Below are 21,600 nucleotides of genomic sequence, written 5' to 3'. Positions count from 1 at the left end.
TCTAAAATGCTGTAGAAAATACTGTATCAGCAGTTATCCATGATCACTGTAAAAAAAAAAACAGTTCTAGAAGAGGGCATGGGTGAGTAGCTAGTGGAATTAACCAAATATGGATTATTTCACTGCTATGTCACAATCTTTCCTCTGCCTTATGTAATTTCCTGATTTTACAGATTTCCCCCTAGCTCTAGTATTACAGGATTCAGTGAATAGCAATTCTGTGTTTGCCTTTCCCCCTACCCTCAAGATTTCATAAGACTCACTCTTAGCTCCCTCTTAGTCACCATCTCTCCTTGAAAGGAAAGCTCTATCCTCTCACTCATTTTGGTTCTTCTTCTCTGTTAATCAGCCTCAGCTATGTCCTACTCAGGATTCGGAGACTAGAGCTCAATAAAGCATTTAAGATGTGATTACTCCAAGGCTTTAAATAGTGGCAAAAAGTTGAAAGTCCCTCTGCTATTTTCACAATGTCTTTCCTGATGATGCCCAACATTTTCTTGGCTTTGTTTTTGGCTGCCACTGCGCCTGAGTTGATGAATTCAGAGGCTGTCTGTGATGACTCCAAGATCTGTAACCTCTGTGTTTTATCAGTAGCTAATAGAGTGGTGGTTTTTCTAATTAATAAGATATCAAAATACTTCTCAAATATTAATAAGTAGGCAAGAAATATATTTTACAGAATATAATTATTTTTTCTATCACGGAATCACAGAATCACAGAATCAGTTAGGTTCGAATAGACCTCTCAGATCATTGAGTCCAGCCAATAATCGAACACCACCATATCAACTAGAACATGGCACTAAGTGCCACATCCAGTCTTTCCTTAAACACTTGCAGGGATGGTGACTCCTCCACCTCCCTGCACAGTCCATTCCAATGTCTAATCACCCTTTTTGTGAAGAAATTCTTCCTAATATTCAACTTAAACCTCCCTTGGTGCAGCTTGAGATTATGTCCTCTTGTCCTGTCACCAGTTTCCTGGGATAAGACACTGACTCCAACCTTGCTACAACCTCTTTTTGAGTAGCTGTAAAGAGTGATAAGGTCATCCCTGAGCCTCATTTTCTCCAGGCTAAACAACTCCAGCTTCCTCAGCCGCTATGCAGACACCTTATGCTCCAGACCTCTCACCAGCTTCATTGTCCTTCTCTGCACATTCTCCAGGACCTCAATGTCCTTCCTGAAGTGAGGGGCCCAGAAATGGACACAGTACTTGAGGTGTCGAGTACAGGGGGAGAATCCCTGGTTCTGCTGCCACACTATTCTTGACACAGCCCAGGATGCCACTGGCCTTCTTGTCCACCTAGATACTCTGCTGTCTCATGTTCAGCCTTCTTCTCTACATGACACTGTAAAGCATAGAAAATATGTTCTCTTAGTTGTGGTATTACATACTAGAATGTAGTTGTTAGTGTTTAGTTTAATTTCCTAGATTTTGGCAGGAAACTAGTGCTTCTGCAGTGTACTTAATGATATCTTCTGTAGTAGACAGAATGAAAACTTAGTATTCAGAATAATACTCGTGAAGAACTCATAAATTCTTCTGGGGGAGAAGGGCACCTAAACCAGAATTACTGGAAACATATTCATTTGCCTCCTGCCATTCTACCTGAGTATGCACAGTAGAATGGGAAAGAGCAGTGAGTCAAAGTCAGACATCACAATGAAATAATAATTTTTGAAGCATTTCTGGATCTCTGGAGACGACCATATCTGTCATCTGTAAAGGCTGTGGCAACTCTGGGAGAACTATTTGTTATGGGAATAAACTGAATGAAGTGACTTGAACACAAGAAAAACCACTATGTGGCCAAACACAAAGTTTGGCTGTGGAAAAGCTTTCTTGCCTCACTGAACATCTTAAAATAGATAAATTGTCTGTTAAGCAATTAGCAACATGGTCTATGAGGGCCATGAAGCCTGCATATAAACAAGATATTGCTGGCCCTCCATCGGCAGTTGCAGGAAAGGCTTGGCTGACCTGGAGTTGAGTCATCTGTATTGCGAACAGATAATAGATGGAAATGGTAGCTTTTTGTAAATATGTAAGCACTGAAGTATGCATTTACTAGCTTGATGGTAAGCTTGAATACTTAGGGCTGTAAATAGGGCCATAAAGTTGTTCCAGGGCTTGGAAAAAAACAGCCATGGTGGAAGAACACCAGAAGCACCATAATCAGATCTGATATTGCAAGTTATTTCTGTAAGTGTATGCAGTGTTAAGTACATGCATAAACCTTACTGAACTCAGGAGTAAGGAGTGCATTTATAGGTCTTGACCTGGACCATAAATTACTATATGAGGATTACAAGGAATGTCTGAAGTTGAGCCAACCTTTGGCAAAGGTTGCAACAATGGCTTTCAGTCAAGAAAGCATATATTTTCTGCATTTGAAAGAACTCCAAATTGTCTTAGTCTTGTTCCAGGCTGCCCTCTTGCCTTGGAGATCTCAGCCTGTCTTCATAGGAGAGGTGCTCCAGCTCTCTAATCAACTTGGTGGCTCTTCTCTGGACTAGTTCCAGCAAGTCCACGTCTTTCTTGTGTTGGAAACTGCAGAGCTTACCTCTAGGTAAGGTCTCATCAGAGTAGAGCAGAGGGAAAAAATCACTCTCTCAACCTGCTGGCCATGATCCTTTTGACACAGCCTAGGATACAGTTGGCCTTCTGGGGTGCAAATGCACACTGCCAGGTCATGTTGAGCTTTTCATCCACCAGCAACGTCAAGTCTTTCTCCTCAGGTCTGCTCTCAGTCCATCTCCACTCAGCCTGTATTTGTGCTTGGATTGCCCTGACACAGATGCAGGATCTTGCACTTGCACTTGTTGACTTTCATGAGGTTTGCACAAGCCCACCTCTGAAGTCTGTCAAGGTCCCTCTGGATGGCATTCGTTCCCTGACTGCACCAAACAGTTTGAGGTCATCTGCAAACCTGTTGGGGATACACTCAATCCCACTGTCCATGGAGCTGACTAAGATACCAAAAAGTGTCCTTCCCAGTAGCAACTTTACAGCAGTGGAAATTTTCTGCAATTTTTTGTGATCTGGTTTTTAAATTATTTTTTTCATGCTGAACAACTTGCATAACCAGTGATTTAGCTGGAGTGAATGGATAATACATTTCAATTAGCTTCATGCAATTGACAAAAATGCATACAGTGACAATTTAGATTAAAGAGTATATATTTTTATTGTAACAAAGCTAACTTTGAAGGTGTTTTTTTTCTTTTACAAATTACGATAGTTTCATATTTAAAACAGGCTTAAGCAAGAAACTAGTATAAATTCCTGATAACTGAGACTGTTATTGATGCAGGAATTTTATAATGACATCAACGTTCTTAGAACCTGGTCAACAACAAGCTGTTTGCTTAGAAATGCCACAAGTAGATCTGTTGACCTCACAGCTTGGCTAGCAAACCATGTTCTGAAATCTTGGTATGCCTTTTGTAGGTGGCTTTTTTTTGGCAGCACTTAAAAGCTGAGCACACTTTGGCCTCAAGCTAATGGTCACTCCGGAGAACCACATCCCAATTTTTCAACCTGGAAAGACTTACCAAAAAGTTTTCAGATAGGGACTGCTCAATTGCCCAAGTTTTATATGGTATCTGCATCAGTATACTGAGCCTTTTCCAGTACACTGTGATTGCAGATTAAGAATTTTTATTGCATATCACTGAGGCCTTTGGTTCACCCTGATGCAGATACTTTCTCTAGGGTCTACCTGTACCAAATTATGGAATTGAATTAGTGAGCTGTTACTGGACACTGATTACAGGGGGAAAAAATATGATGCAAAAAAAAAAAAAAGTCTTGAAGGGCAAGGTTCTTGTAGAACAATGAGAGCATATTGCTTTTCTCAGTGACAAGTGTATTGTACTTATTGCATTTTGTAATAATCCAAGGCAAGGAGGAAAATTTCTCTTGTCCTTCAGATAATACTTCCAGGCTTGTTCTTGGTGCAGGAGCTCGTAGTACACATAGAACCAGGTAACTTGGGAAAAATATTCTGACATCAGTATTATTCATAAAGCACATTTTTATTGGCTACACCATATGTAGCTCAAGGGTGGAGAGAACTGACAGCATCAAGGAACGTCCAGAAGGTCTGCAGAAGCCACTGGGTCTGATAGCACCCTCTAGATGGTTGACTTTGTCTAGTTAAAGCAATGTTTAGTTTATTTTCCCAGTGGGGTGAAGCTGGTGAATGGTGTGGCTGTAACCATCTAGGTGGCTAGGAAAGAAGCTGCGAGTGAGTCACAGGGCTATGAGTTGGTCCGTCTCTGGGAAACTGCTCTCCAGGAGAGAAAGCAGAAGAGAAAGTTGTGACCTCGCAGCTGTGCCACTCCACTTGCTATTAGAAATAAAGCTGCTCTGTAGGTAGAAGAAGCCTTTTTTCTTCTTCTCCCCAGTTCTCCCCAGTAGAAAAAGAAGAATAGGAGAGGTGACCCCCAGGCAGGGGGATCATGCCTGTTGCTCTACAGGGCTCTAGGAGTTGCTTCTGCCTCAAAACTTCATCTGGGATTCTTTGCAGATTAAAAAAAAAAAGAAGGGGTAAAAGTCCTCCCCACTGTCATCAGGGTGCTATTTTGTCTACAACAAGAGACAGATTTTCTTGTGTAAACCTATATATAATGAAAATAGGGATGCTCAAAACAGCTCACGTTACCATAATTTTTTCACATTACTAATGAGCATCATAATTTTACATTTTAATTAAAGCACTCTCCATGATATCCCTTAGTGGTTTTTTGTTACTTTTGCTCTCATTATTTCATTGTTATTGAAAAAAAAATTTAATTACATCTGTTTTTTCCTTGTGTTTGTGCTTTGCCTCTTTTTCCTTTCATTTAAAATAGTAAGAGAGAAGTCCGGAATAGTTGCGCAGCTGGTCTCACACTGATATGTTAAATCTGTTACAAAAAGATGTGACATTGTCTCTGAATTTTTTAATTATATTTCAGATACCTCTTATATCTACAAATAAAAAGGGACATTTTCCATGGCCGTTTGCTGTGTTCCTTTTCTGATGCTGCCTACTTGGGTGCCTGTATTGTCCAAGGTAAGTACAAACAGGAGCCTTTTTTAAATACTTCACTCATATGTGTGTTCAATAAAAAGAGCAATGCAAAACTGTTGGGTGAATATAGCTACCAGTAACTTTTGTTGAGCTTTTTTTTCAGTTGTACTCTTTTCCTGCATTGATATTCACTTAAAATGTTGTAAATAATTCAGCCGCTTAGCCAATGAAAACCAAATTGGAACTTAAAAATTAAAACCCAAAAATTGTGTTAGCATTTAAGTGAAGAAGTATGACATCAATATTAGACTCCACTTATCAACAAACCAAAACTCTGTTCTGAATTCTGAATGTAAATGTAGCCTTTTCCATTTGAACTAAGCAGAGAAAGTGTCATTCAGTGCTCTTTCTTATGGTAAAGAAGACCTGTGTAATCTCTGTCAAAAATAGAAGACGTACTTCAAGGAGAAGGAAATTTTATTTTGTTTTTCCTATCTTTTTTTTCTCCCTCTCTCTCTCCAGCATTTCCTGACGACCAAATTCAGGCATATGTGTTGAATTGTATATAGAGAAATAATCAGTTATATGTCTGATTACGGGCATCATATATGTGGAAGTTCCCATTTTTCTGCCTTTATGTGAATTAAGCTCTTAATGCATTATGAGACAGCATATCCAAACCAAAGCTGAGTCTAGACGGTATTAAAGCAGTCTCATTAAGAAAGTTAAAACACCAAATTCCATGTTTGGGTACCTAAGTGACACATCTTTTAGAAGAGGAATCAAATTCTGTGGGGTACCTTAAATAACATTATGGCCTGTGTTTCTCTGCTGGAACAGAATGAGATCAGTTCATACGAGTGAGGATAAATCGCGTGGAAAAGAGGTGAATCGGGAGTGCATTGTTTTAGTTCTGCCTACTAACAGAATGATAAATACTCAAAGGGGGAAGTTTGCCTATTCATCTGTTTCACAAAGCATGTTTCTGCTTTGTAAAAACGTTTCAAAGCAATAGTTTACTATTGCTAATTAACGCAGCAGTTAATAAGGCATGAACTTCACTTGAAACTCATTGACTGAAGTGGCAGTTATAAGGGTTTTGTTGTTTCAGTTAACTGTCACTTCTTTAAAGCAGCATTTCTTGAGAGATGCTGGATTCTTACTGAGCATGGAAGTATCTTGAATTACACTGCATTTACTGACTTCTTTCCCTATTAACTAATATTACAATTGGATTTTTCTGTTCTGTTTTGTATTTTGGATGTGTTTAGCTGAGCTTGGTGATTATGATCCTGATGAACACCCAGAGGACTATATCAGCGACTTTAGGATTTTTCCTAAGCAGTCACAAAAGCTCGAGAAGAAAATAGCTGAAATGCATAAAAATGAATTCAGGTAATTTAAAATGCTGTTTAGTAAAGAGACAGCCAAGAAATACTTTTATCTGTTTTCAAATAGTGTATGTTAACTTAGGAGGGTTTGTTCCATAGATTATAATAGATGCTATATCAGTATGCTATCTACTATGCTGTATTTGAAAATGTGGTTTCAGCTTTGGGGGTTTTCTTTTCCTCTGCTTTATTAATCATAGCTGAGTGCTGGTAATTTAGACGTCATTTACTTGAAATGTATGTCTGATTATGGGAGCAGCTCACATTATGAGGGCTGCTCTGGTTGATTTGTGGAATAACATCTTTCATTTAGGAATCACATGTCTTTTGGTGTGAAATTTCTGTCTGTAGTGCAATTATAAAATTCTCAGTAGATATTGACCCGACTGAAACTATAATTAAGTTATTTTATCTGGAGGTTGTTAAAATAGTGGTGAATTGCAAAGAAATGTATTTAAGTAAATTCCTTGTAAGACTAAGGAGGTGAGATCCAGAGCTCTCTGCATGTCTTTTTCTGTCCTAAACTTTTAATACTCTAACAAGGGGGAAAGGAGAAAGATGGATTAGTCTAGTCACATACCAAAGTTAAATGTGTTTCAGGAGAGAAGTAGCAGTGAGTTGTGCAACTATACCCTCTTCAGGGTTGTTGGCGAATGACAGGCAAAACAGTCGAGAAGATAGCTTGTTTGATGCCCTCAGCATTTCGCTTAGTTGAGAATAGTCCTCAGAAAATCCAAAGAGGAATAGAAGGTGCAGAAAATCAAATGAAAGCAAACAATTATTACATTAACTAGAAGGATAGTTTTTATTGAAAGATTGTGGGGTCTTTTGCACTTGTTTAAAACCCCTGTGCTTTGTTTTTATGTTTCAATGCATTTGGAAAAAAAAAGAGAAAAATTCCTGTTCAGAGGAGTTAAAACTTCAAATACGTTTTTTTTCCAGAATCCTATCAAATATGTTTTTCAAGTGAAGTACAACATTCATGACAATAAGTTTGCCAGTAATAATGTGTCTTCTGTTTTCTCCTTCCTGAAACCTACATAATTTCTTTGTGTTTCTTTCGGTGAATGATGTTTTAAATGGCATGGTTGTATCTAATATTTTTAGAGCAGTCTAAAACGTGAAAGCCTTTTAAAAAAGGAAACAGAATTACTTTCAGTATTGTTCCATGCGGTGTCTGCAGATTTCCAAAGGATAAATTCAACCTTCATAAAACAATATCTTTCATCAGTTAAGCCAGGGTGCAATTGAAAAGACTTTTATGAATTCAGTCTTTAAAGAACAGGCTAGTCCTTTATTTAAACTTAGAAGGAGGGAAGGAAGGGTGATAGGCCAAAGCTGGTGGGTTTTATATTTCATGATGCTAGGAGAGATGTATTTTCCTGTGTTGGTTTTTTTGTTTGTTTGTTTATGTGTAATTTTACCCATCCATTATGAACTTAATTAGCTAATTCCTTTGTTATGAATAACTAGACATATTTTTTACCTCATTTTTTAACCCTCTTTCCTGTTGGTGTATTCTGCCTGAACCCCTGACAGTAAATGTTACAAACTTTTGCACAGGTCTCTCTAGGATTCCCTTAGTCCTGAATCCCTCCCATCAATAGTTGCTCAGCATATGAGGATGTCCCCTGAATTTCTTCAGTAGTCTTGGCGAGGGACACTATTAATTATTGCCTTTTGGAAATCAGATGGTATCAGGCTGACTTCTTTTGCTTGTGGGTCTGCTGGTTCCTACAAAAAATTGAGGCATAACTATAATTTATAGCAGAATTTTCGCCATATACCCCACTTACATGTATATGTTCCTTAATTCTCTTTCTATTCTATATTTTACCAATTTATGTGGTACGAATTTTAGGCTCAGTGGCTTGTAGCTCTTTGCAGCTCTCAAGAACTGTCATCTTTATTTTCTGTTTTCTTTTGCTTGTGTCAGTACCTGCTATGCCTTACCTATTTGCCAGATTTCAGAGAACAAAGGCAGTTTCAGAGTTATCTGGATAGCTACTACTTGGCAATTTCCCCCTGTAGTTCTGTCTTCCCCAAATTGATCATCCTCTTATGTTTTTCATATCAGACACTCACTATCACATAGAAGTTTTACATTTTCCAGATATTTAATTCCACGGATCTCTATTCTAGGAGTACAAATTAATAAAATATATCTGCCACATAATGAACTATATATAGACAGGTCCAGTGTTAGATTATAAGATTTACATATCTAGCTGGAAAATATTACTCAGAGAAACACTGAGTTTGCCACCTTCTGTGTGGCACTGATTTACACATCTCTTTCGCTGCATTCAGCGAGTTGAATTATCTGATAAAAATTAATATTGTGCTGCTCAATGAGTATTTTTAAAAGTGCTGCAAGAGGTTCCTGGCCTTTTTTTAATAAGATACTCAAATGATGTGTTAGCTCAGAGCTAAAATATGAGAAGAACAGGTGAGATTAGAGCCCTTCTATTCTAGCTGCCATTCGGCTACCTTCATAATAGTTACCTCTGAGCTTCAGCACTGTGAGTCTGATTCTTTGGTTTTTTTTCACATGCGTAAACAAACAAATATTATGACATCTCTTATGTGCAACAGATTCCCATATAACTAAAGCCATATGGCTTGAAAGAGGTAATTTCTTCACTGAATCCTGTCTCAGCATCCTTAAGGCCTGGTCACATATTTTCTTCTGCCCTACAGCATGATGGAATAATTTGGCTTTAGAAAGGAACAAGAAGATCATGAGGGAGTGTTTGGGAAGCAGCAGTAGAATACTGTGTCAACTTCCAGTGACCTAGTGACTCATTAGGGGTCATTTAGAGCCCTTTTTTTTTTAATTACTGAAAGCAAATGTATGACATGATGCCCCTATTATCCTTTGTGGCTGTGAGAACATCACTGCATTTTAGCAAAATATTACCTTTTATGTGACTTTCTACTGCAGCTAATTGCAAAAACGTAAATGCGACAAACAGAAATGCATAGCAGGTTTATTGAGTTGTGATTGTCTTGTGACTTTTAATTAATTATTCTTCCCTCATTAAGAAAGGGAGAGGTACAGAGACAAAACAAAAGACGAAAATACCTTGTTATGAACTTGATATCAAGCTTCCACGGGCCAGACACCTGAATATACCGAGATTTCCTAAGGGAAAATGGACATAAGTCCCTATCAAGGGAATTTATATTTGTAGGAATAATGTTTTGGTGTGGTTTGGGTGGGGTTTTTTTCCCTGTTGTTTTGGGTTTCTGCTTGGGTTTTTGTTTGTTTGTTTTTTTTTTGTTTTTTGGAAGAAAGTGATTGAAAATCAAGCTTTTTTTTTTTTTTATCCCACCTGAAAACTAGTGTGGTGGGGGGAAAAGTTTTCCCCCTGAAGTTATAAAATGGTAAACCCCCAGGGGGTGGTTACCCTTGAGGTTGAACCAATGAGCACTCTTGCAAAATATAAACATATCACCCAGACCGGAAAAGAAGAGTTGTTGTTGTAGTAGTTGTTGTTGGAGAGAGTGGCCATGTTGTAAAGCCATGAGGAGAAGGGGCAGAAGCCCCTCTGGGGAGCCACGGCTCCCCAGCCCCCGGGTGTGGGTCATAGTAACTCGGAAACAGTGTTAAACTGGACTGAGGTCTGTGACTGACAAGCTGGGAGTTTCTCCACTGTAAGCAACAGTAGGAGCAGCGACAGAAGCAGCAGCGTATGGAGGGCAGAGAGCCAAGAGATGAGAGAAGCAGCAGAGACAGCATGCAGCCAAGGAAGACACAGAGTTGTCTGAGAGAGAGAGCCAGCAGCAGAGAGAGAACTAAGCTCTACAGAGAGAGAGAGAGTTTGGGTAAGAACTGAAACAAACTCCCCAAACCCCTCTGAGACCTCCTAGAGAGGAGGAGGATGATGGACTCTTACTTGAAAACAGTCTTAGAGTGCTACAGCACTGAAAAGAGAGGAACTGAGAAGCTCGAGGCTTCCCAGAGCTGGACCAGGACAACCAAAGGAATGCGGAGGAGGGCTTCATGCCCCGCTGCTGATAAACTAAGCTAGCAGCCTGAGATCAGAGCCCAGGAGCTCTGTGAGGGAATTTGAATCCCCTGAAGGGGATCACGAAGCCATCACGAAGGCTTCTGCACTTCATTGATATGACGTGGTGAAGTGACCTTTGTCCTGGTAAATGCAGCCCATGGAAGAAAAAGACCCTTGCTTGGAGTCGAAGGGCCGAGAGGGGCTTGGAGACCCCTTCCCCTTGTGTGTACTGGCAGAGATTCAGCTACAGCTGCTGCATGGAAGAGAGAGAGATAGCCTGCTGCCCTAGAGACACTGCTGCTCTGAGAGTGGAAAATACTGTTTTATCATGGTAGAGATAGTTGAGATTGTGTGTGTAATGTATTATAATATTCATTTGTATAGTCATTGTAATATAATCCTTTCGCCCCATTTTGAGTCTCATTTGTTGTCTGGAAAACCCATCTCACACTGGGCTGAGATGTGGGAGGGGGGCTTGGACTTGAGAATTGGATTTTGGGGCTCTCAAACCATGACAACTAGCAATCCATTTTTACTTATTTCTGATATGAAATATTACACCATGTAATTTATATATGAAAATGTTATGTAAAACATCATTAACTTATTTGAAAGACCCAAGTAAATTGTCAAGTAAATTATAGAGGTGCATGACCTATTCAATTTCCTGTTTCCCGTGTTTCCCATATGTCACAAGTTATTTATTATGCCCTGGGATGGCCAATGTGGATACAGTCTCAAGATGTCAGAATGCTACTGAATTGTCTGTTGTCTCCACTGTGTATATTGAATGTTCCAGCTTTTGCAAAAGTCACACGTGAAAGAACACCTTTTGGGAGAAGAAAAGGTTTCCTCTGAGGCTGCAAAATCACTGCCATATTCTGACAGTAACTATCGCAAAAGCAATTTAAAATTTTAAGCCAAAGGGAGTATTTTCTTGAAACCAGAGTAGGAAATTAATGCTTGAGTTTGATCAAAGCTAAATGAAAAGTGGTGTTTAAATTGGACTTGTCAGGTATATAACATTTTTATCCTTTGCTGCATCATCTACATTGTAACTTCTCAGTGAGGATTTAAGCACTTTTAACTTTCCTCTGCTTCTTTGACTCCTACTGTATTCCCCTTGCCATACCATCAGTTACCATGTGTGCTCTGACTCTGGTTGCAGCAGGAGTAAAGGATATCCTGGTTTCCACTGATCCAGCTTTCTCCTGCAGACATGGATCTGCCAATGGGACCACTGGCAAGCATAACTCCAATGCTACTATCAGAGTGCGATCTGGGAGGCTGTCCTAGAAGACATGGCAGCAGTTGCTGAAAAGTGTTTTTCTTTGTGCATGTTAATATTGTTTCATTCAAAATTAAATCAACTTCTTGCATGGTGTTCAATACATTTGTGCTAAATGTACAGTGCTAAAACTAAATTCACATTTAGCAAGTCCAGAATAAGGTGGATTTGGTATTCCATTTAAGTGCTTCTTGCAATTAAGACTATATATTTTCTAGTTTTATGCATTTAATGCTGGCAGCACAATTATCTATGCTTTATATTTATCTCCTTGTACTATCCTAATCACACTGGCATTTAACAGCCTGCTATACATGAAGGGAATCCTATTGGAAGGCTGCTCCAAAACTTGCAAGTAATATTACAGGAGACAGAAGCCACTTGCTGGGGACTGAGGATATGTTGAGGTTTACATGGAGGTGAGGGACACATCTGGAAAGAGGCAGGATTTGGGCTGCTGCAGGGATAGGTGAGTTCCAGGCCTAAGAAGCCAAAGTCTTTGTAATTCCTAGCTATATAAAGTATACTGAGGACCTTGGAGAACTGAGAGGGACAATGATATGTAGTGGGAGTTCTCAGGCAGGCAGTGGTGATAGCTGCTCAGGGCCTCACTTACATTACAGCCCTGGCTGCACTGAATGCTCTCTTCATTTCAGCTTTGATAGCCAATGCTGCCTCACTTACAGTCTCGCAGCATAGGCATTTAGATTTACCTACCAGGCCATATGTTGGCATGTCACTGCAACTTTTAAAATAACTAATTCTCTCCAAGTTAGCAATCTGGTATTAAAATGCCGTTGTGTGCTGTAATGGGAGAATAATTTTTTGTTTCTAATTCTGCCACATTTTCCTGGTGTTTTCTTTCTTTCACTCCATAGTTCATATCAGTTGTAATTTGGATGAATTAGAGACATAGTTGGAATCTAGTCACCTAGTCTTTTCCTGAAAGATTCTGTGTGTGCTGCTTTCCTCAAAGCTTTGTTCTCCTGAACCATATTTTTCTGATAGAAGTGTGCTTAAAACGAACTCAAATCAAGGAACCATTCTTGTTATTCTGGATGCGCTAACTAGAAAATAGTAAGTGAGGTGTTGTTTTGAGATGAAAATAATAAGTGAGGTGCTGGATTGGTGTTTGCATGGCACAGAGAATACTTCCAGAAGCTTTATGGTGAGGAACAGCTTTGAGTGAGCAGGAATTTAATGGAAGATGCAGTTGTAGTGGTAATCTAGAGAAAGCAACTTCACAGGCAAAAGAGTTGTCTTTTCCCTCCTCTTTTGAAAAACTGAAAAGATACATGGACACATAGGATTTTTTTAAATGGAATTCCAAGAAGTATTCAGTAGAAAGGATGATCTACTAGAACTGAAAAAGGCAGCAATTTTTTTGCAACATTAATAATTTTTTAGCTTTAGTGAAGATTTATTTTTTGTGTGTGCATGTGACTTTTTTTTTTTTTGACCTTTTTTTCCCTGCCAAGACTGGTCATAATCGTGATCTACAGATATGGTTGTTTTTGCCTGTCTCATGCCTGTTTGGATTCAGGTTCTGCACACTTAGCGTGCTGTTATCTTCGGATATCTGTGTGAAATTCTGCAGTGTAGGGATTTCTTTAGCAGCTGAAAGGACCTATTTCCTCTGCCCCCTCTGCCTTCTATGGACGGCAAGAGTTCAGGAACAACGCACAGATGATCAATATGATCAAACAATGTCCAATTTATTATTTAAATTAGTTAGCTTTTATACAGTCAGCTTTTTCCAGGTATGTGATTACAACGAAGTGATTGGATAGCTCATTCTGTGCCCGCGTTTCATAGCTTTAGCTTTAGGTCCCGATGCTCTGTCCACGCGTCCTGTCGTCATTCGTGCCCCCAAAGTCCCTCCTATTGATCTGCCTTTAGGGACTTTCCTGGGACTTTCCAGTTTTTTCTTTATCTCCAGTTTCCCACAACTTTCAACTATAAACATACAGTTTTCACACAACTTGCAAGTATAAACACAGGGAGTTTCACACAGTTTGCAACTATAAACTATTCTTTTAATAACCTCCAAAGTTATGTCAAGTGAGGCCTACTGCTCCTCAGAACTGGCAATATGGATTGTTCACAAAGTGTCCATTTTCCTGCAAATACTCTACAGCCTTCCCTCCCTCTTTATTTGGGGAAGGCTTTACGGGCTAGGTGTGTCTGGACCAGAAATTTTAATCACCATGATAAACCCAGAAAGCTTAGTAGATTCCTCTGTATCATGGGAATAGATTTTAAATTAACAATAGGTAAATTAAAACTGCATCTGTTCTGTAAACGTATTCTATCTTTGAATAAGCTTAAAGCTGTCTCTATGTCACTGCATCAATTTATAGAGTAGAGTTGAAATACAAATATCTGAACACAGACTTCAGAGATACCATCTCATTTTGATCTCTGAAGGCAGAACAGTAATTTAAAATGTTCTGGTAGAAGGAATTACATAAGTGGCGCATATAATTATGGCATGCATAGTGTAAAATTAAAGCCATAAGCATTTAATAAACTCCATAAAAGAGTTTGGTTATTGTTTTAAAGTGATTTATTTGGGTTTTACTTGGTTTATATCTGTGTGAGAGAAAAAAAATGCAGTAAAATTAAAATTGGTATTTAATTGTTCTGCAGCTTTTTAGGTTTAGTATATTCCAGCAACATTTCAGCAGTTCATTTTCTTGCTAGATGAACATGGTTTTTTTTCCCATTTAAAGGCTTTCTTCCCCTTGATGCCAGGCCAGGCAGTTCTTGGGGAAAAGCACTGCTGCTTGGGCAATGTGCTGAGCCTGACCTTGCTATTCTGATGACCTGAACCACGGCCTACAATGCCATTTCATTTACCAGTGTCTTCATTTAGTGCTTTTCTTTGAAAATATCACCACTGTTGTGCTATTGTTTCCACTACAACTAATAAACACAGTGCTTTTGTTTCAATACCATACAGTCTTCCTTAGCACCATTATTGTGACTAAAAACATCAGCAAACAGGCTTTATTTAAAAACATCTCCACTATGTGCCAAAATCTTCTGAGCTTAAAGTAAAAACTGCCCAAGACTTCTAGCACTATAATTTTATAGCTATTGGAGTCTCAACCACATGTAAAAAGATTTGAAGAAACAACAACAAAACCTCATTAACTTAGTAAGCAGTGCTGTGATCATTGTACAGTGTAGCTAAACACACTGATGCTTTATGCAGAGTTCTGTCTCTGTTTTAGGTTAAAAGGAAACCCAGATAACCCTGTTCTGCTGAGGGATGTGCTGTACAAGATCTGGGATATAACAAGGAGAATATTTAATGGATGGACATCTCTCTTGAAATTGTCACTGTGGTCTCTCCTGAGACTGCAGTAAAATATGTCCACAGTTGAAGGGCAGGGCAAAAAGCGGTTGATGGAGACTGAGCCTATGTTATTTAAAATGTTATGGCTGGTTTCTCCTTTTTTCATGGAGGTAAATATGTAATGTTTCTAGAGGCTAGATTGTTATGTATGTATTTATTTATTTTTTCAATTTATTACATTGAAACACCTTACAAACCATACATACCCAGAAATGAAACATGTATGGAACATACTCTACTAAGTATTGCTGTTGTGTTCTGCTGCAAGTACCTTTGCTTGACATAGAGATGAGGCAAATGGGTGGAAATAATTGTTATTATTACTAGTATGTTAATAGTAGTATCTCATCGCACTTTGTAAGTCAGTAAGAGAATCAGAGAAGACAAATGAAGTGACCTTACTAATGTCATTCAGGAAGCAGGAAACCAACAATAGCATTAAAAATGTTTTTTCTTTGCTGTTATTGCTATATGGTCTTCTTTATTAAAAGTAATTAATGCTCAATCCTGTGTTGTCTTATCCATAACTTTCACTGAGTTTCATGACTAGAGTAAACGTGTGAAGGGGAGAAACTTCTGGAGTGAATTGGTATTGGCAGCGAGCAAAACAAGTAAACCCTTGCTGTGACACACCCTGTTGAACTTTCTTGTGTTTGAAGTGCTTCAGAGTTGGGGACCCTGTGGGGAATAAACAGAGCTTTTACATCCTCTAGTGCGTACTTCTCATGAGCCTGAAGTTAAAAACAGAGTGTGTTGCAGACTTCTCACTCCTCTAATGAAGTATTTGTTTCATTCAATTTTATCTGGGACATTGGTTCCTAGGTTGAATCATAAATTTGTAGCTAATAATTGTGGAGCTCTAAATTCACAAGTAATCCACATTTACTGTATGTATCGTATGCAGAAACTTTTCTTGGTAGTGGTTTTTTTTAGTGGTCCTGTTCAAACCTTTGCCATGGCAAGGACCAACACTAGAAACACAGACACCAACTTTAAAGAGCAAGTGTATAAATTTACTATAGTGCAAACCAGCAAAGAATTACAAAAGAAGCAGTGAATTATAAAAGGATAAACTTATCAATGCACCTAATCATTACTATAGAGAGTGTCTCTGGTGATTAAGAAAGATACATCACCAGTTACCCCATTTAATACATTACCATAATCAGCATGCAGACCTGCACATCAATTTGGGAGCCCTCATTACAGTGAAAGGTTGGAGAACCACTCCCAGTAACTGGGAAATCTTACATAATGTGTCCACTCGCATGTGAGGCTTCTGTCTTTGCTGTGAGAGGGTCCAGCTTTTATACTGGTAAAAAAAACAAGCTTACATCACTTATTTGGTGCAGAAAATATCTAGCTTTCTTCTCTCCTAGGTTTTCCCCCAAAGCCTGGCCAGGGCTCAGAGGAAAATCAAGGGAGTTAGTTTGGACCAACTACTTTTGAGTGGGGCCGGTTGCCTACCTCCATGGCCTGGACTAGTCTCTAAACACAGAATGATGGATACATTCATAGCAAATACAAATCTTTACTAATTAAGTGTATACCAGTATACCTTACTAACAAGCATACATGTTTACACAGGCATAGTATTATGGATGTTACTAAGGATTATATAGAATTTTGGCTAATAAGCAGATACATGACTAAATATAACATTAGGTTGGAAGGTCCATCTAGAGGCCAACTCTGGCTCAGGGCCTGTTGTTCAGGCCTCAGCACTTCACCGTGCTGCAGCCAGGTGTGGTAGTGGCTGCAACGTGTAGAAAGGTAATATATCTTCTACTTAATGTTGAATATATACTGAAAAATAAATTAAGAGGAGTAAATGCACTGACAGAGAGACATGACTTTCCTGAGAGAACTGAGTTACAAACCAGCAAAATGCATAAATATTTCCTGTTTTTCCACTGTAAGAGGCAATAATTGAAACACATATACTAAGAAACTCTATAAATTCTTGTGTAAGGATGTTTGCTACATGTAGAAAGCTTAAAGGTTTTTAAACAAAGCAAATCAAAGCCATATCTAATGTTTGATCAGTGACTGGTAAAAAAATATTGACTTTGCTGATAGGATTTGCTACAGTTATATTTTTATTTAGTAAGAAAATTTTCATTACTAAGTTACAGACGAAAAGCGTATTATCAAGACTTAAATATTAACCCTTTGAGAAGAGATGAATGAGTAATTTTCATTTGATATTGCTCTTGACTCTTGTGTTTTGTGATGTTCTTTTAAGGCTTTGCACTGTTGCCATTTGATTAGCCTGTAATCCGATAAGATCAAATTTGTCCATCTTTTCTGCATTTTTTTTCCAAGTGCCACATCTTATTCCACTTGATGTGCACAAAACCACCATAGTTTCAGAGGCTATGGGTGGGGAGAGCTTGCTAATTTTTTTAATGTGTCTCTGTAATATTTTTCCCCATTTCAATATGCCAAACCCCCAAACCACATTGTTACAAATTACTTGTCACTTTTTGGTGCATTCAAACCAGAAGATTGACTACTTTCCTTTGTAGCAGCAAAGGTAGCTGGATAAAAGATGCATTTTATAATCTTACATTTTTGTAAGGCTCAATATCCAATAAGCAATCAAACCATCTATTTGTTTGGCTTTTCACTATGGAACATAAGTATTCTAGGTAATTTAGGTCTAATTAATCAATTAGTTCTGTCAGGTGCAGTTGAATTGTACATGAAACAAATTTATTGCCTTTTTAAGGGTCATTTATGGTCTTAGAGTTGTGATTAAACACAAGGTTGTGACTTATTAATATTGAAAATGGAGAAAAAGTTCAGTGGAGCTACCAGGAAGTTGACTGGGAAAAATAAGCATTTTTCTTTTGCTTGCTGCTTTCATGCTGCTTTTTCATTAAGCATTTAACTGTGTAAATATCTATTTGTAATTCTTGGTGTTTCACTTGATACACATTCTTCTCCATTGGAAAGAGGTGAGGAAGAGACCAAAAAAAAAGAGAAAGAAGGCCACATCTCTAATATCATGGGGTATTTTCTTTGGTTTTGTGTGGGTTCTTTTTCAAAAGCAAAATATCCACAAAAATGTGGCCTTAAATAAAATGAAGGTTGTGTAATATTGAGAGAGATCCAAAATAAACACAGAAGAAGCCCAAGAAATATCATGGGATTGAGTGGGATATGGCGAACAGTGAAAATTAGCAATAGTTAAAACTTTGTAACAGAAAAGGTTATTACATTGCCACAGGGTGTCATCCTATTAGGTTCAAAATAGGATCTGATATCCACGAGTGTGCTAGGTGTTGTCTTAGTTGTTAAACTGAACTTTAGGCTAGATACAGAATATCTTATGTCAGTGCTTGTTGATTTCCAGCTACCGGGGAATAACAGATTTACAGGGAATTTATGCTACACCAACCCATAGTGCAGTTTTAAATGTCAGTTCCCATGTCCCATTGATCATAGTGTGAGGCTGGACTCTAAAGTGCAGGCATAAGATAAAGCATGACTATGTTCCTTGAAAATTTGTTTACTGTGGATTTTTTTTTTCTTTAGTTACTGTTGTTGGTTTTTTTTTTTTTTTTTTTATAATTTGCATGAGATTTTTGAGGCCTGGCTTTCTAAATGTCTTAGGTACTGTTCATTGTCATAAAACCATTTTATGTATCAGAATCATGTACTCTAGTTATGCAGATACATAAACGAAATAATAATTGAAACAGTTTGCTTTCAAACAGGCATTTTAAATCTGTATTAGAGCTTATTGTAATGGCAGGAGTTAGCAAAAGTCTAATAACAAAACTTACTCTAGAAGACTCTAAAAGACTCTAGAAGACTCTAAAAGACTCTAGAAGACTCAAGTCTTGCATGCCATGTTTCAGTCTTTAGCATATGTTCATTGTGGATTATAGACACCCTAAAAATAGGGGTGTATAAATGGAAATGCTGACAGATTATGATGTTGGTAGCAGGCACTGCTATAATTAGGCATGCATCTAAGTAGACAGTGTAATATGATTGTCATGCTTATGCCCTGCGCTGAAGGAATGTGTATTAATCTGCACAATCCTTTTAAACAAGTTGAGGAGCAAGAGTTTGTGGAAAAAAGATGCTGAGATTTATTTAATATTCAGGCTGATGTGATTGTATATGGAAAGAAAAGAAATATTGGACAATTCTGGCTAACTGTTGTTATCTTGAGATTGAGAAAAAACTTCAGGATTTACCTGAAAACATTGGACACTGTATAATTCAGAAGAAGAAAACATATGTAAAGTTTTCTATCTTTTTATTATAAGCAAAACATGGTTGAAATAGTTTGAATGTCAGTAAAAACTTTCCTCTGTTTTTAGGCATTTATACTCTACAGTCAAAAAATCTTTTTCTCCTATTTTCTTTTTGCTCTAAAACTGCTATTTCTTTTGTAATTTCAGAGGTCAGAGCCCAGCTATTGCTGAATTCAACTTGCTCCTGAAAGCATATTCTTTGGAAACTTACGGTGTTGATCCGCATCCATGCAAGGTAACAGTCTTTTTACTAACATTTAATGAAGTGTCTTTTTACTAATATTTACTTAAAACCCATTATTGAAATTGATTTAGCTCTGGTTTTTTATCCATGCACAAATAGTGAGTAATTTATTAAAGAACCTGCCCTAGAACTCTATATTATGCCTAAGACTTGGAAGAACACTGACAGCTTGACATTACTGCATCAGTCAAAGGAAAGTTTTCTCCAGAGGAAACAGAACATCATAGGAGAATCTAATAGAGTGTCATGACATTAAGCTTTGATTATACTTCATAATTTCTTTGCATTTAATGCAAAGGTCTCTTTTAAGCACTCTAGGTGTGAAATACTTTTTGTTTGCCAGGATTTTCAGGATTCAGCATTATTCTGTCCAGAGGGTGCAAAAAATTGATAATCCTTGGCAGATCAGTTTTTCAAACATCATCAAAATATGAAAATCTTACGAAGAACAACAAACCAGATGTACAAAGGGGAGAACCCACTTCCTATTCCCACCCCCCACTTTGCTATTTTGTGATCCTCTATAAGAAGGTGATTTTAATTAACAGTTCTGATTATCCTTTATACCTGCATTTTTAATTACGTGGTTGTATCTGCATAATCTGCAGTGTTTATTTTTAGTATTAATTGCTTTTGTTTTAACTGCTGCTTTTACTTTGGCTTGTATATTATCTCATCTGTTGGAACAGCAACACTGTTCAGGTAGATGTGCTGGTGGTTAGTGCCCTTAAGCAGTCAGCTCTAACACAAAGCTGCATAAGATGTTGTATATACTTTGTCAGGAATGGTGCTCCTGTGTGAAAGATGGGCTGGTTCAGAGCTCAGTGAAGTCAATGACAGTAAATTTTAGTTTGAAACTATACTGGAGATTTTCAAAGGACATCCCAGACTTAGGTTGGCACTTAGCACAGAGGCAAAACTGGTTCAGAATTTCCTCTTTACCTGTGTAACAGGGCTTTTAGTGTGGGGACAATCAGAAGTTTTGTGACCCATGCTTAAAGCAAATTTGTCTGTCTTCTGGCAGCAAACTACAAAGTAAGGTTCTTTGCTGGCTCCTTATGATGTGTTCTTTCCGGTGCTGTGGCTGCTACTCCAGAACCACCCCTGTTTCAATTCCCCTTTATTTTGTTGGTGGAACATCAAGCACAGTAAACTTGACTATCTTTAGTAAGATGAGGGTATGGAATTTGGGATGGACAGGAAATCCAATGGATACAAAACTCACCCGAATCATTAATCAAAAAGGATGAGCCAGAACCTTTATTGTAGAGTTAAAATTTTAAAATGGTCTCTTCTATTTGAAAGACAAGTATCAGCATATCTTCTTGTTTGTACTCGAGAATACTTGAGAATACTCAAGAATACTTGAGCACAAACCAGAAGCTTATAGTAGTAAATGCTGTCTGTCAGCAGTACTTTCAACACAACATCTTGCAGAGGAACAATGTATTCTGAAATCTTAAAAAATATCAGTGTTGAAGCAGATACAAATCCCTGGCTCATAGTTAGTCAGCCCATTAAGAATGGGACATAAACAGAAGTATATTTTCAATAAAATTAGTAAATATACCTCAGGAGTCCCTGTTATCAGCTACAGGTAGATAGAAAAAAAGCCTAAGATGCTGTTTCTCACTTAAATGCCTAGAAATAAATGAGGCCTGTATTGCCAAGAGCTGCCCTTTATCTTTAGAAATATACATTTTGAAGGCAAAATTTATTTTAAAAAGGCGAACAAAATAGAGGTAGTCTAGAGGGGGGTAGTGATTTATGGTCTCAGTAAGAAATACCTCACTAGATGAAGGAAAAATTATGTTTCCTTTTCTCTCTCAAGGACTCAGTTGGGACAACCACATTTCTAGGATTCACAGCTGCAGGATTTGTAGTTTTCCAGGGGAATAAAAGAATTCATTTGTTGAAATGGTAAGTACATGAAGTAAATGTATCTTAATAAGTAGGAGTATTTTCTCCTGTGTCTTTTCTTCTTCCTACTATCTTCACCTACATATGTTGT

The 21,600-nt window shown here is 38.0% G+C and overlaps 1 protein-coding gene across 2 annotated transcripts in view; it reads left to right on the top strand.

Moving 5' to 3' along the window:
- Positions 1 to 21,600, top strand: part of FRMD3 (FERM domain containing 3) — a 74,768-nt gene that overhangs the window by 26,407 nt on the left and 26,761 nt on the right. For both annotated transcript variants that reach the window (XM_029962899.1, XM_018080964.2), the window contains 4 exons: positions 4,966 to 5,063; positions 6,293 to 6,416; positions 19,493 to 19,580; positions 21,421 to 21,509. In XM_029962899.1, coding sequence (XP_029818759.1) covers positions 4,966 to 5,063; positions 6,293 to 6,416; positions 19,493 to 19,580; positions 21,421 to 21,509 — 399 coding nt within the window. The remainder of the gene's footprint in view (positions 1 to 4,965; positions 5,064 to 6,292; positions 6,417 to 19,492; positions 19,581 to 21,420; positions 21,510 to 21,600) is intronic.

This window comes from Manacus vitellinus, unplaced genomic scaffold (assembly GCF_001715985.3).
Source record: "Manacus vitellinus isolate BGI_N305 unplaced genomic scaffold, ASM171598v3 scaffold_50_pilon, whole genome shotgun sequence".
In the NCBI taxonomy this organism is placed as follows: domain Eukaryota; kingdom Metazoa; phylum Chordata; class Aves; order Passeriformes; family Pipridae; genus Manacus; species Manacus vitellinus.
Note: the sequence above shows the minus strand (reverse complement) of the source record. Positions and strands in the feature narration are given on the sequence as shown.